Source organism: Phaseolus vulgaris, chromosome 1 (assembly GCF_000499845.2).
Source record: "Phaseolus vulgaris cultivar G19833 chromosome 1, P. vulgaris v2.0, whole genome shotgun sequence".
Taxonomy (NCBI): Eukaryota; Viridiplantae; Streptophyta; class Magnoliopsida; order Fabales; family Fabaceae; genus Phaseolus; species Phaseolus vulgaris.
The window spans coordinates 45,209,594-45,223,551 of NC_023759.2; the positions used below are offsets into that span (position 1 = coordinate 45,209,594).

A 13,958-nucleotide genomic window follows, 5' to 3' on the forward strand; every position below is an offset into this window, starting at 1 on the left:
TGTGTTTAATGACCCAGGAAGATCTAATTGGCAGGGATATGATCATGGTTGGGTTTAGGTTCTGTCTCTTTTCACAACTTGCAAATTTGAGAAATGCTACCCGAGCAAGGGGAATTATAGCCATTGTTATTAGCCTCCTTATACTCATGTTGCGATAAAACAACAAAAATATATCACGTCAAATGAATTTAATAAGTCAAACCTTTTTATTCGAGAAAAAAAAAATTAGACGTTTCAAATACCACTCAACACGTAGCAAGAGAAAAAAGAGAGTACATATTGTATAATAAGTGATATGAATAATAAGAAGAGATAGACAAAAATAAAATGGGTCAATGAGGCAATTAGAATAATTGTGTGCCTAAAGATTTTACTCTTAATATTTTTTTATGATTTTTTAAATAAATTAATTCAAACAACTAAATGATTTCAAATGTGGAAATAAAAAAGTTAATTATAAGCTAGTTAGTTAACTTGCAAGATGTACAACAATTGCTGATGTACCATAATAACTAGTTAATTGATTGTGTACTCTATTTTACTCATGGATCTTTATATTTTTGATTTTTTCTATATAGTTTTTAATGAGAACAGTTATGATATATTTAGTTGATATTTTCAGTAAAGAGAAATTCAAGAACTTGGATGGTGTCGAGTATAATGTTCGATCCAATTAAATAAAAATCATCCCAAGTCAAGAACTTGGATGGTGCGGAGCCCAATGCTCTCGATCCACTCAAATAAAATCATCACAAATCAAGAACTTGGTTGGTGTTGAGTTTAATGTTCAACCCACTCAAATAAAACCATCAAGTCAAGAACTTGGATGATTCTGAGTCCAATGCTCAGTCTACTATTAAGAAATCATCTCAAGTTAAGAACTTGAATGATGTCGAGTCCACTGTTGAGTCTAATCAAAATAATCACCTAGTCGTACATTTGGATGTTGCCTTTTTTTCTAGATATGTTTTTTTAGATTATTTTGGTTTGAGCAAAAGTAATATATTATAAAGCTTAGGAGTTTAAAAGATAAAATATATTGTATTAAGTATAAAATTTCAGTTTAGAAAACATAAAAGATAGAATGTCAACTTGATTAAAGTATTCACTCAGGCTTGGGAGGGTTGTGTGGTGTCATAGGTCGGGTCCAATTAGTAAACCTCTAAGGCTCGAGTCTGAGGTTGAGGGGCTATGCGATATTAAATGTTTGTTCCGATTAGTAAGTCTTTAAGGCTCGGGTTGAGGCTAAGAGGTTATGTGGTACCATATGTCGGGTCTGATTAGTTAAAATATTATACAAATGGAATAAAGGTTGTTCTTGAAATAAGAATCTTAACGAATAATAAATATTAAATATAGTAATCTCGTTATTTTTTTTCTCATATTAAAATAGCTTAAAGACCTGAGATTAACCTGAAATGAGTAATTGACATTTAATATTAAGGAAAGACTAAAAACAAGTTCACATACAGAGAAGGTAAGGAGGAACACGTAAAGCATAAAAGATATGTGAAAACTCGATTTGAAATCCCCTATATCTTTTATTTAAATTTAATGCTCTAATTGAGATTTATCATTCTTGACTAGAACAATAAAATAAAATAAATAAATAAACAAGGTAACAATAAATAAGATAAAAAATAAATAAACAAGGTAAATAGAATAACAAAAATATTATGATGAGAATATAATTGCACTAAAGAGAATATTGGAATTCACCCATGCATATTCTCTCTTCTTATAAAATTTTATACACTATTGGCTAAAACATTCAAAATCCTTAGTGTATTTTCGAACTTGAATTTTTCCTCCCCTCTAATTTATTGGACCAACAATCACGTGTCCCTTTAGTTGAATTATCTAAGGTTTCTTTTACCCTATCTTGTATCTACACTTGTCTTGTCACAAGATGGTTATTGTTGTTGAATTTGGATGTGTTCGTGTAACACTCAGGTTGGTAGAAAAGACTTTATCAAACCTCTTTTTCTTTAATTTTGCAATGACATGTCACTAAGGTAGAATATATATATATATATATATATATATATATATATAAATAGACTCAAAAAATTTAGAAATGAAATTGAAATTGAAAATGCACAGGAATAAACAGAAACAAACGAGGAGAGCAAAAACGCAAAAACAGGACACATAAACGAAGATGAAAATGATGTTGAAATAAAAAGTTGCATTTATTTCATCTATTTTCCAAAGAACTGTAGTAATATTTCATACGTAAATAAATAAATAAAATCAACTGTGGTGCATTGGTTATCCTTGGACCCAATGTAATTTTTCTAAGTGTAAATAAAAAGAAATAACCCATACACATATATCACTACAAGAAAATCATGAAATAAAAATCAATTTTTAGAAATCAAAATAATTAGTTGCAATAGTAACTAAATTAGAGACCATTTTATAAACTAAAAAAAATTTGGTTTCTAAATTAGTTTACATTATTGTTAAATAGTTTCTAAATTTGGTAGAAAAACCTTGGTTTAACAATAATAGAAACTAATTTAAAAACCAATTTTTTTAGTTTATAAAATGGTCTCTAATTTAGTTACTATTGCAACTAATTATTTTGGTTTTTAAAAATTGGTTTTTATTTCATGATTTTCTTGTAGTGTATATTACATAATTTATCCACTACGAAGTTCAACATTCATATTAAATGATGTGTTTGTGTCACATATGTATTAGATACCAACACTTATACGATACTTGTAAGACACATATGAAGTGTTCAATTCAAAAAATATTCGTTGATTTTGTTGACAATTCTAGCAGGGTTCTAACACAATTTTAAAAAAGAAAAATACATTAATTTTCTAAAAAAACTCAAACTTATTATATAAACTTTTATTATAATTATAAAAATAAGAAACAAATCTTTTTTAACTAACCATGAAAATATTTTTCTGCTCCAAATTTTTTTGAAACATACTTATACACAAATCACAAATCTTTATTATTAATTTATATAGTTCATAATTATATAATATATAAATTTCTGTAAGCATATCTTACATGTTATTCGCAAAAGTGATATAATTTTTCTCATTTAAATTAAAAAAATTGAAGTATAACTTCACATTTTTCATATCAGCAAATAAAAACTAATTAATATTAAATTAACATATTACATCAATTCAAAACATAACCAATATAAATATTTGGAGTATTACTATTTTGCCATCACATCCTATTTTATACCGGTTCGAAATTAAATTGTGTAATATCTTGTCATTAAAATTCTATTTCGCAGTAGTGAATTACATAACAAATCAATACACTAATTGAGATTATATCACTTGAAAACAATATGTTGCTAGCATTACTTACTCTCACTGCATAATGAAACTTAGGGTTATATATTGAATAATAATGTGCAACACTCTGAAAAACAAAACACGGATATAAGAATTATTAACCAAATTCTTCATTGTGATATGTACGTAAACTTCGGAAAATGAATAGGTGTAAAATGAAAGAAAATATGACCAAATCCCTATTTATATACGAATGAGTGATTCATGATTGAATTTTAGAAGATTAAGTCTAATTCTCACTTTTAACTTTTTTTCCCTCTCCACAAGTACATTTTATTTTATTTAAGTTTATTTTCATAAAATGTCTTCATTTTATTCTCTACATTTAATTAACCAGTTTAGTTAAGCTAAATAAAAAAATATTATTTTATTTTAGAAAAAAATAGGACATTACAAAAACTAGATATCGAATCATTCACGAAAAATAATTACATAAACTTATTAATTTATTTTATTGTAGATACACAATAAAAACTAAGATTATTAATTTCTACAAAATATTTTTAATTTAAAAAAAATCTTCATTTCCATTAATATGTTGCTAATAAAAAAAGGTTCAGTTTTGGTCTTAAAATCGAAAGGAAAAAAAGCCTATCGTGTTAAGATTCCAACCTGATTATTCCCAATCCATAGTGGGAATTGACCTTGTCGTATATGAAATAGAGAATATGAATAAACCGATGTTAATAAGCTACCAAGATTGTTTTTATCAACTTCTATATAAAAAATTCATGCAGCCTTGCTAACTTCAGAATCCCTTATACTAATTAATTCGTTGTTTACATTATTGATACATTGGTTAAAACAAAACAGAAAAAAAATATATAATTTCTTTTAAAAATATACTTTAAATCTAATTTAACTTTATATATATACTATAAAATATCACATCTACCTCTAAAAAAACTAATTATTTTTAATTTTTTAATTTAATTATTATTTAACAAATTTTATTGTATTATACAACCATTCTTAATCTTTATGTATACAACCAAAGAATCTGATAATAAAATATGAGGAACTTTGTCCTACCTGCTATCGCTGGTATTATCTATACATGAAGCTTGTTTATATAATTTGGTATCCTAAGTGGTTGTTGGTTATAACCTTCCATTTTTGTTTTTCTTAGGTTAGATTTATCAATGGCAAGCTCAAGCTCTGTGGGTAACAGAAGGTACGTAGATGAAAGCAATGGTTGAAGATGTGAGTGTGAATATAATCCGTTTAGTTTTGTGCAGGTTGGAAGGAAAAGTTGCAGTGATAACAGGAGGAGCTAGTGGGATCGGGAAACGCACCGCAGAAGTGTTCGCCCAGCACGGAGCAAAAGTAGTGATCGCTGACATCCAAGACGAACTGGGGCATTCGGTGGCTGAGTCCATAGGGCCATCGACGTGTTGTTATGTCCACTGCGATGTCACCGATGAGGATCAGGTCAAAAATGCTATCCACAGAGCAGTGGAAACTTATGGCAAGCTCGACATCATGTTCAACAACGCCGGCATAGCTGATCCCAACAAGCATCGAATCATTGATAACGATAAAGCAGATTTTGAACGTGTACTCGCCGTCAATGTCACAGGTACAATCATTATTTATTTCATTAATTACAATTTATGTTATTTATTATATCTTATATTACACAAGATAATACATTTTTTTAATTATTCATTCAATTTCTTTTAATACATCTAATTACAATTGATTTAGGTAATGGTTTTTAAACTCAATAAATTTAATCTAACTTAATTATACAATAAAAATTTCATATAACTTATTATTATAAGTAAATATTAATATTCTAATAAAATATTTGAAATAAGTTTTTTTTATGATGAGTTAAATGTACTATTTTTTTTGAATTTTTCGTTCTAATCATCCAATCCAATCATAATTGTTAAGTTACTAAATAAAATGAATTTAATCCAACCAATGAAGTTGAAAAAAATTGAATTAATGATTGATTAACTCAACCAAATTCAGACTAGGCGAAAAATTAAATCACCAATACTTAAACAAATTTTAATTAACATTAATATTTTTTATTTTAAAATTTTGTATAGCAATACAAATTAAAAAAGAGTGATTGGGTTAAGACATGATAGGATAATCCTTTAGACAAAAATACAAAATTATGATCATCATTCTACCGTTCTTATCTTTGTGTCTCTATTCTAAATAGACAATGAATGAATTAAGTAAATCAATATCCACAGAGTATTGTGGATCGACTCTTAGAAATCCAATATTATGGATCAATTTCTCGGAGATCCAATGTGAGAGATTGATCCCTATCAAATCGATCTATAAAAATAAAAAAACACATTAGAAATCTTATCAGTTGAAAGATTTTAATTGATGAATACATCCTAATCCTTAAAAAAAAACCAAAATTAAATAAACCAATCCCCTCCCCATAATGTTTTTCCCTGTAAAAGTATGGAGTTAATAGGAAAGGTATATATTTTATTTAGACTATTAGAGATAAACTTTTTAACATTATTATAACCCATAAATATTTTTGAACCAGAAGAATAATTAAATGGAGTATATTTGACTATATTTACCATAAATTATAACGAACATGTGAGTCAACTATGTGAAACTTTGTTGGGTTAAGCTTTTGACAGTCATATTAATCTTATGCAGCAATGGTGCCAAAGTGTGTGTGTTTATATATTGTTGTATCTGATATGTGGTTTGAAGGTGACAGGTGTTTTCCTTGGGATGAAGCATGCGGCACAGGCGATGATCCCAGGACGTAGTGGCAGCATTATCTCAACGGCGAGCATTAGCTCTTACGTTGGTGGTGCAGCCTCCCATGCATATTGTTGTGCTAAGCACGCGGTGGCTGGTCTAACTAAAAATGCAGCGGTTGAGCTTGGACAGTTCGGAATCAGGGTTAATTGTTTGTCACCTTACGCTCTTGCCACTCCCTTGGCCACCAACTTCGTCGGAGCTAATGATGAGCAGCTTGAGACTATCATGAACTCACTCGCTAATCTCAAGGGTGTCACCCTCAAAGCTGATGATGTGGCTAATGCAGCACTCTATTTTGCTAGTGATGATTCAAGGTACGTTAGTGGCCACAATTTGCTCATCGATGGAGGCTTCAGCATTGTTAATCCTTCCTTTCACATGTTTCAGTACTCCCAATCTTGATTTTCTATATTATGAAGAAGCAAGAGTAAGTAATAAGAGCTCATATATTCTCAGTTGCTCAATCATACACTCTGCTAAATAAATAGTTTGCTGCATTCTATGCACTTTAACACAACTCTGTTCTTCTGCAATTATCAACATTCCTGCTCTTGTATTCTCATCACATTGAATTCTATCTTAATTTTAGAAACTCAAGCAACCAAGTTCACTCCTATACATACAGAATTCACAACAGAGAGAATAATTAAAACTTTATAATTTTTTCTTCAACCAAGATCACGACCTTGATTATACCAATTCCATGTGCTCTTCTATATCACTTCTCTTTAAGAAGAACGACAGTTAATATACAACCAAATTTTCCAAATGAGTGGGAACATATCACCTACAACTGATTCTTTGTTTCTTCTATTATGTTCCTGTCTTTTTTACTTTTCTTAACAAAAAAATATGTAAGCAATAATGTCAAACACGTGATTAGCTTTTGCAATTCTCATTCAGAAAACTTCCTTTCCAATTCCAAACCCAACACCAACTTCAAATTTTGCAAGGAGACCCATTTTTTCATTACTGTTTGAGGCAAAATTAATTACACATCCTAGGGAACATAGTATCACCAATTTAAGTATCAGTCTATACCCACTCCTTTTTCTGTAATTCTGATCAAATCCCTCACTTCCTTTATTTGAACTAAAAATTTTCAGACTTCAACCCCTGTTTCTCACAAAAGACTCCTTTTTTAAGCACCTAATCATATCTTGACATGAAAACGTTGTTCTGCAACCTATCATTCTCAACCCTGAACCTCCATCTTCGTTTACCTAATAAAGCATTGTTTCTCTTTAAATACAGTCTCGTGTTGGAGCCTTAAAAAAATGAAAGAAAGTAGATGAAAGGAGACGATAAAATTAATGGACTTTAAGAGAGCAGTTCTCCTTTGTCCTTGGTAATGTCTCTTTATCTTTCTCAACCTTGAATCAAAGTTGACAATTTCTTAGGCCAAGTCCCAACAAGAATGCAGAGGTAATCAAATGGCATACCCACACCACAAATTTACAATTTTAAAAAATCCACAGCCTTCTTCAACCATCTCACTTATCTGCATTACAACGGCATTGAATAAAATAAATAGTTTCATTTTAGAAATGGTGTTGGAAGCCATCAGATCACACGTCCACTAAAAAAATAATATTTTATTGTATATAAGTGAATGTAAATCTTATGCAAACTTCTAATGAGTCAATTTTATGAGTCGATTTTATAAGATTGAGTTAATCTCATGAGTCGATTTTATAGAATTGAGTTTTATAGGATTGAGTTGGACTTAAAGTTCATTTAATAATAAATACTCACAACGATTACCTTATGTGTCATGCTTTTCTTACCTAAATGACTACTTAACCAAAACATTCTTATATCACCGTCTCCATTTAATTATAATTAAGATCCAAAATTTCTTATCAACGAGTCAAAATCAACTTAGAACTCTCCAACATAATAGTACTCAAATTCATAATCAAAATTTCAAAAGAAAACATTTATTGTTGCACATTTTTCTCTTTGACTTGTTTTATACTCTTCAAAAAAGTCATTACACCGACAATTCATTCATAAAAGTGTTTGTTTCATTGTAGTTGAGAAGTTCTAAAGTGGACTATTATTTGATAATGCGAGTATTTTTTCCTGTAAATAATCTTTATGACAAATTTTCAAAATTGAAAAGGCCAAAACGATTAAAGTCAATTTTACTTGGGAATTTAGTCCCCTCCACGTTCTTCATTTCCAAGCAAATGTTGCCAAATTAGGTGACAAAATTCGCAATGAAAGGAACACAATTCACAATTCGTACTGCTCAAGTGATAAAAACAAAAATACCGAATTCTTACAATATAAACTCAGAAAACTAAATAGGAGCAGGAAGAGCACTTGATCAATTGTTTTATGAACAGAAATTATTGTATATGCCAACATAGCTATTGTTTGTGCCTGTTTAACAAGAATTAATATTTTATTTTGATAATATATAATGCCATCAAGAAAAGACACACACACACAATTTATACATATTAAATTGCATTAATTTTAGTAATATTCTGATATTCTTCTTAAAATAATACCCTGTTATTGATTTCGTTAAAAGAAAGTGTCCACCTTAATTACTGCAGGAGAAAACATTCTATAATGGTAACTGAATGTCGTATATTAATTATAGCACAATATTTAGTTTTGTTTGATTTAAATATTTCTTTAGTTTTTTTAGAACGAGTGAGTTTTGATTTTAGTACTTAGTAATTTTTTTTTATTGATTTTGTAAGATAGTAATTAGATGTTAACACTACGTATTCCACAATCTATGGCACGATAATTGACACTATAGTTGGAAGCACGATAATTCGAGGGGATTCAACATTAAAAATTATGCACAAAATTATTAATTACTAATTAGTTCACACTTCGTTCTATTTTTTTTTACACTCATTAGTATATAAATATTAAACTTTATAATTATTCTTTAGTATTTTTGTCACTTTAATCTACTGGTAGATTAACCAAAGTTATAGTACGAATTTATAAAAAACATCTTCTCCTTTTCACTAGAAAATGCTTAGTTTTTCACCTCTATATTTCTCTTGTTTCATCAATTATTGACTAATTTAAAATATAAAGTATCAAATAATTTATATTATAAATAATTAGTAATTAAAAAATTTCTAATTAATATTAAATATTAATTTAAAAGATAATTTATATAAAAAAATATAATTTTTTTTAATTTATAAAATAATATTTAACTTAATTAATATCATAACTATTTTTTTATTTTTAAAATTAGTTTTTATTATATTTTTTTTATAATAATCATATATTTTCTTTTGTGAATTTTAAGTTCAAGATGTCGACATTCAAATTAATTTTAATATAAAATAATAAATATAGTGTTATTTTAAAATATATGGCTCATGAATTTCATTATTACGTTTCCCTGCACTATACATATTATCCTTAAATTGAATATATGATAAGATTGATTATATACCACACACGTTATATTTTCCTGTACTATATACATATTATCCCTACATTGAATATATGATAAGATTCATTATATACCACACTCGTTATATCTTAATTAGGTTTAAATGAAACATAAAAGAAACCTTGTATTTTATAAAGAAAAAAAAAATCTTGAATTAAAGAGGAAAGTAGAATATTTTTCTCTTCTTACTTTCTAATTAGAAAAGGAAAATGCATTATTACTTTCCTTATGATTTTCATTAAATTATATATCTCTTTTGATATTTTCATTTTTGCTACCAACATGTGACATATTCTCATATCAAGTATTATTATAGCAGCTTCATCATATATATGTAAAGAAAAACTAATAATTTAAACAATCAAACACAACATTTTCATTTTATAAAATATTTCAACTAATTACATATGAATTTTCCTTTTATTCAAGACTATACCGTAATCGTATTTCAATTATTTAAATTAATTTGTCACACTCGAAGTCTCCTATCTAATTGAATATGTGATTTATTAGATACACTAAAAATTTATCTTCATCTTCTTGCGTTAAGGTGGTTTGTTACGTCTATTCGCTAACAACTTGATACATATATATTCTTTAACTTCTCATAACTTAATGTTTTAATCTACGTGATCATTAATGAAGTTAGGATATCATATATGTATACCATATAATCACATATATAACATGCATCTTATGATCATCGTTATCGTCGTCATCGTCATCACACAAACACACATACACTCATAAAAACACAATCACAAACATGCATAAAGAGACAAATATGCACACACGATAAATACACATGTCATTTGAACGAACTCATCTCATTTGAACAACTTTACTTCCTCTAGCAAAGGAAGATTTTTTGCTTAAGCAATCTTACATAGAGCAACACCAAATCCAAATGAAAGAGAATTGATGTGACCTCGTTCTTCCTATAACATACTCTCATCACATTTCTAGTTCATGTGGTCATGGTGCTCTTATACCATCTTTAAAAGGTGGAATTTGAACAAAACCAAACCTAACAAAACCGACTTGATAAGGTGAGATTTGTATACACTTATATATTGTAATTTGATTTTTTTCTTTAGTCAATATGAGATTTCTAACAAGTCTTAAATCATAAATTGAGTGATATGTTCTATTGGTTGAAGCATTTATAGTGATGCTTGAGTTATATATGTGTATAATTGTTACTCACCGTGTTTGAGTATTAATTGAGTGGCAACCCACCACTCATGTAATACACACTTAAAATCATAAATTATATATTTTTTCATATTGAAATACTAGCACTACCCATTTATACCTTATTTTAATTATCTACAACATCTATGATAAAAAAAACACAATGATACTAATTCCTTTTTAAACTCCATAGTAGCATTTCAGTATACATAACATTTCCATACAACTATACCAAAGTGTATATAATCATATACTATAACAACCATATTGCTTCAATACCTATCTAATTCAATACAAACAATTATATGTACTTACTTAACTCACGTCACCTCGAGGTAGCGCGTGTGCTACCAAAATTATTTTTGTATACCTCAAAACCCCAAAATGTGCTACTAAAACTCCCAAAAGTTTTAATTTAAGCCCTGAGAAGAAAAGAAGAAGAAAGAGATTAATCAATAGTAGCAAACTAAATAGAAATCAATAATTTATTCGAACTATCTTGATCTCATAGTTCCTACCTTCTTAGAATTATATCCATTATAGAAACATATAACTCCGTCATTAAAACTTTTAGAATTTTTTTATAGAGAAATAAAATTATTATGAAAAACTTATTTATAACCTTTTTCATTTTTCATTTATTTAAATTTATATTTCTAAAAAGTTCAGATCTTATTATATTTATTTCCACGTTTATGAGATGTAAAAAGATTAATTAGTTTAATGAATCTCGTTCACAATTATACAAGTTTAATAGAATTCAATTAATTAGAAATATATATTGAAATAAGATTTTAATTTAGATAAATCGTTAGAATGAAAATTAATGCTAAATTAAAGTAATTATTATAAAAAGAGTCATGCTTATAATTTCATAAATACATTGTATAAACATCTGTAGCCTCTGAATATATTATGATTAAATTAAAATTCTTAAAACACTGCTCATAATGTATAGTTTAAAACCTGATGGTTATCTTATGTCCCTAAGTTTATGCTGTTCTCACTTCACTTGACAGCATTGAATGAAAGTAGTTGTTTGATGATGTTGGCCGGTGGTCTTCATTCATCTAACTCTGCCATTTGGTCCCTAAACCCTTTATAAAGTCTCCATATATACACTACCAATACCATTCATATTCAACCTTTTCACTGCTTCCATTGTTCCTCCCATATCATCAACTCTCTCTCCATGGCTTCACTTGTCAAAAGGTAATTACTCATATTAAGCCTTGTTTCTTTATTCTCATAATCTATTTCCCAATCTTAAGAGTGAAGTTTTTTTATAAAAAAAAATGCAGAAGATTAAAACGGGAAAAAGAAACAATTTTTTGGTTGATTGATAGTTGAGACTCACGTCAACTATTGACATATCCTCCACAAAAATGGTTTTGAAAAGAAAAGAAAAGTTGTGTGTTGTTCCTAATGAAAATCTGAAAAAACCTTTGTAGACTTGAAGGAAAAGTGGCGATAATCACAGGAGGAGCTAGCGGCATAGGAGCTTCCACCGCCAAACTATTCCTCCAACACGGTGCCAAAGTGATCATTGCCGACGTGCAAGACGCGTTAGGCCACTCCCTCTGCAAAACCTTCAGCACAAACACCCCCATTCACTATCTTCACTGCGACGTAACCAGCGACTCGGACATAAAAAACGTGGTCGAAGTCGCCATAACCAAATACGGAAAACTCGACATAATGTACAACAATGCCGGCATCTCAGGAGACTCAAACAGATCCATAGTAACATCCGATGAGGAAGAATTCAAAAGAGTTTTCGAGGTTAATGTGTACGGAGCTTTCTTGGGCTCCAAGCATGCGGCGAGGTTCATGGTTCCAGCGAAGAGAGGGGTGATTCTCTTCACTTCGAGCGTTGCTTCAATTCTGGGTGGCGAAACGACGCATGCTTACGCCGTTTCAAAGCACGCGGTGGTGGGGTTGATGAAGAACTTGTGCGTTGAACTGGGGCAGCATGGGATCAGAGTGAATTGCGTTTGTCCAGGTGGCGTTCCCACTCCGATGCTGAACAAGGCGTTGAAGATGAACAAGAAGGAGACGCAGGAAGTGCTGTGCAAGGTTGCGGTGTTGAAAGGGACGGTTCTCGAAGCTGAAGACATAGCCAAAGCTGCGGTATATTTGTGCAGCGACGAGGCGAAGTTCGTGAGTGGAGTTAACTTTGTTCTGGACGGAGGTTATAGCACCACCAATATGTCATTCACTTCAGTGCTGAATGGTCTCATGGATAACCACATGGACAACAACCATGCTTAGTCATGGCTACCAATACCCCTTTTCTGCATTTGCTGCTTCTATTGATATATGCTGAAATAATTAAGCTATGGTTTATCTAGTTTCTCGATGCTTTCTGGTTTTTCTTCTAGATCACAAAGATGGAAAACTGAACACAGTTTCCTCTCTAATGCAACAATGTAGTACTAGCTAGCTAGTGCTTTTCCTTAAATGAAAATGTGTGTTGTACTTTAAAAAATTGTTATATGTTAATATATATATATATATACATATATATTAAAATTATTTTTATTGCCACATTTTTATAATAATAAGAAATAAACTATTAATAAAAATGCTACCAATTTTAATAATAATATGATGTATATGTTAACAGTGATAATTTCTTTGCACTGTAATACAATTTTTTACTAGTTTATAATATATATGATATATTCTGAACGTAAATGTTTAATATTTATATTGAGTTTAATTGTAGTGTCTAATCGTTTTATGGTCGTGTTAGCTTTTAATGTTTTTAATAATCATTCTTATTCAAATTATCTTTAAGGCTAATGTTTGATGATTGTTCAAGTTATAAGAATTCTAAATTAGATTTTGAGAAAAATGAACTTATGAACTTCCGATTACCAAGAAAATAAAAGAAAACACGTTACTTCACAATTGTCACTAAAAGAAAAGAAAACGAGAATCACAAAAAAGACTTTAAATTAAACCACCACCATAACTTATGTTATGTTTGTCACACGAGGTTAAATTTTAAACAAATGCTATTTTTTTCTTAGATTTCAAGTCGGTATATTGTCTGAACTCAATCTTATAATTGAGATGAGGGCGATGTTGTTTGATAAGGACAATCTTGACCAACTGATGAGGTTGTTTTGCTTCCTGATAAGGTTAACTTGTTGATGTAGTTTGATAAAGTTAACTTGTTGCCTGATAAAGTTAGCTTTTGCTGATAATACCTTATAAGGTCGATTTGT

At 29.3% G+C, this 13,958-nt stretch overlaps 2 protein-coding genes across 3 annotated transcripts; both read left to right on the top strand.

Moving 5' to 3' along the window:
- Positions 1-4,366: 4,366 nt before the first annotated feature.
- LOC137814609 (secoisolariciresinol dehydrogenase-like) lies at positions 4,367-6,609 on the top strand. 2 transcript variants are annotated; one of them, XM_068617428.1, is made up of 3 exons: positions 4,367-4,509; positions 4,574-4,914; positions 6,046-6,609. In XM_068617428.1, the coding sequence occupies exons 1-3, from the start codon at positions 4,478-4,480 to the stop codon at positions 6,492-6,494; spliced, it is 822 nt and encodes a 273-aa protein (XP_068473529.1). In that variant the 5' UTR covers positions 4,367-4,477; the 3' UTR covers positions 6,495-6,609. The 2 variants fall into 2 exon arrangements, with proteins under 2 accessions (XP_068473529.1, XP_068473528.1); XM_068617427.1 differs by lacking the exon at positions 4,367-4,509 and having other exon boundaries at positions 4,516-4,914.
- A 5,254-nt stretch (positions 6,610-11,863) lies between these two features.
- Positions 11,864-13,213, top strand: LOC137816217 (short chain aldehyde dehydrogenase 1-like). The gene is made up of 2 exons (XM_068619293.1): positions 11,864-11,937; positions 12,177-13,213. The coding sequence occupies exons 1-2, from the start codon at positions 11,918-11,920 to the stop codon at positions 12,994-12,996; spliced, it is 840 nt and encodes a 279-aa protein (XP_068475394.1). The 5' UTR covers positions 11,864-11,917; the 3' UTR covers positions 12,997-13,213.
- Positions 13,214-13,958: the final 745 nt, after the last annotated feature.

Coding starts and splice junctions, on each gene's coding strand:
- LOC137814609 (XM_068617427.1), top strand. CDS start 4,518: ATGAAAGCAATGGTTGAAGATGTGAGTGTGAATATAATCCGTTTAGTT. Junction 4,915..6,045: donor ACTCGCCGTCAATGTCACAG/GTACAATCATTA, acceptor TGAAGGTGACAG/GTGTTTTCCTTGGGATGAAG.
- LOC137816217 (XM_068619293.1), top strand. CDS start 11,918: ATGGCTTCACTTGTCAAAAG. Junction 11,938..12,176: donor ATGGCTTCACTTGTCAAAAG/GTAATTACTCAT, acceptor AAACCTTTGTAG/ACTTGAAGGAAAAGTGGCGA.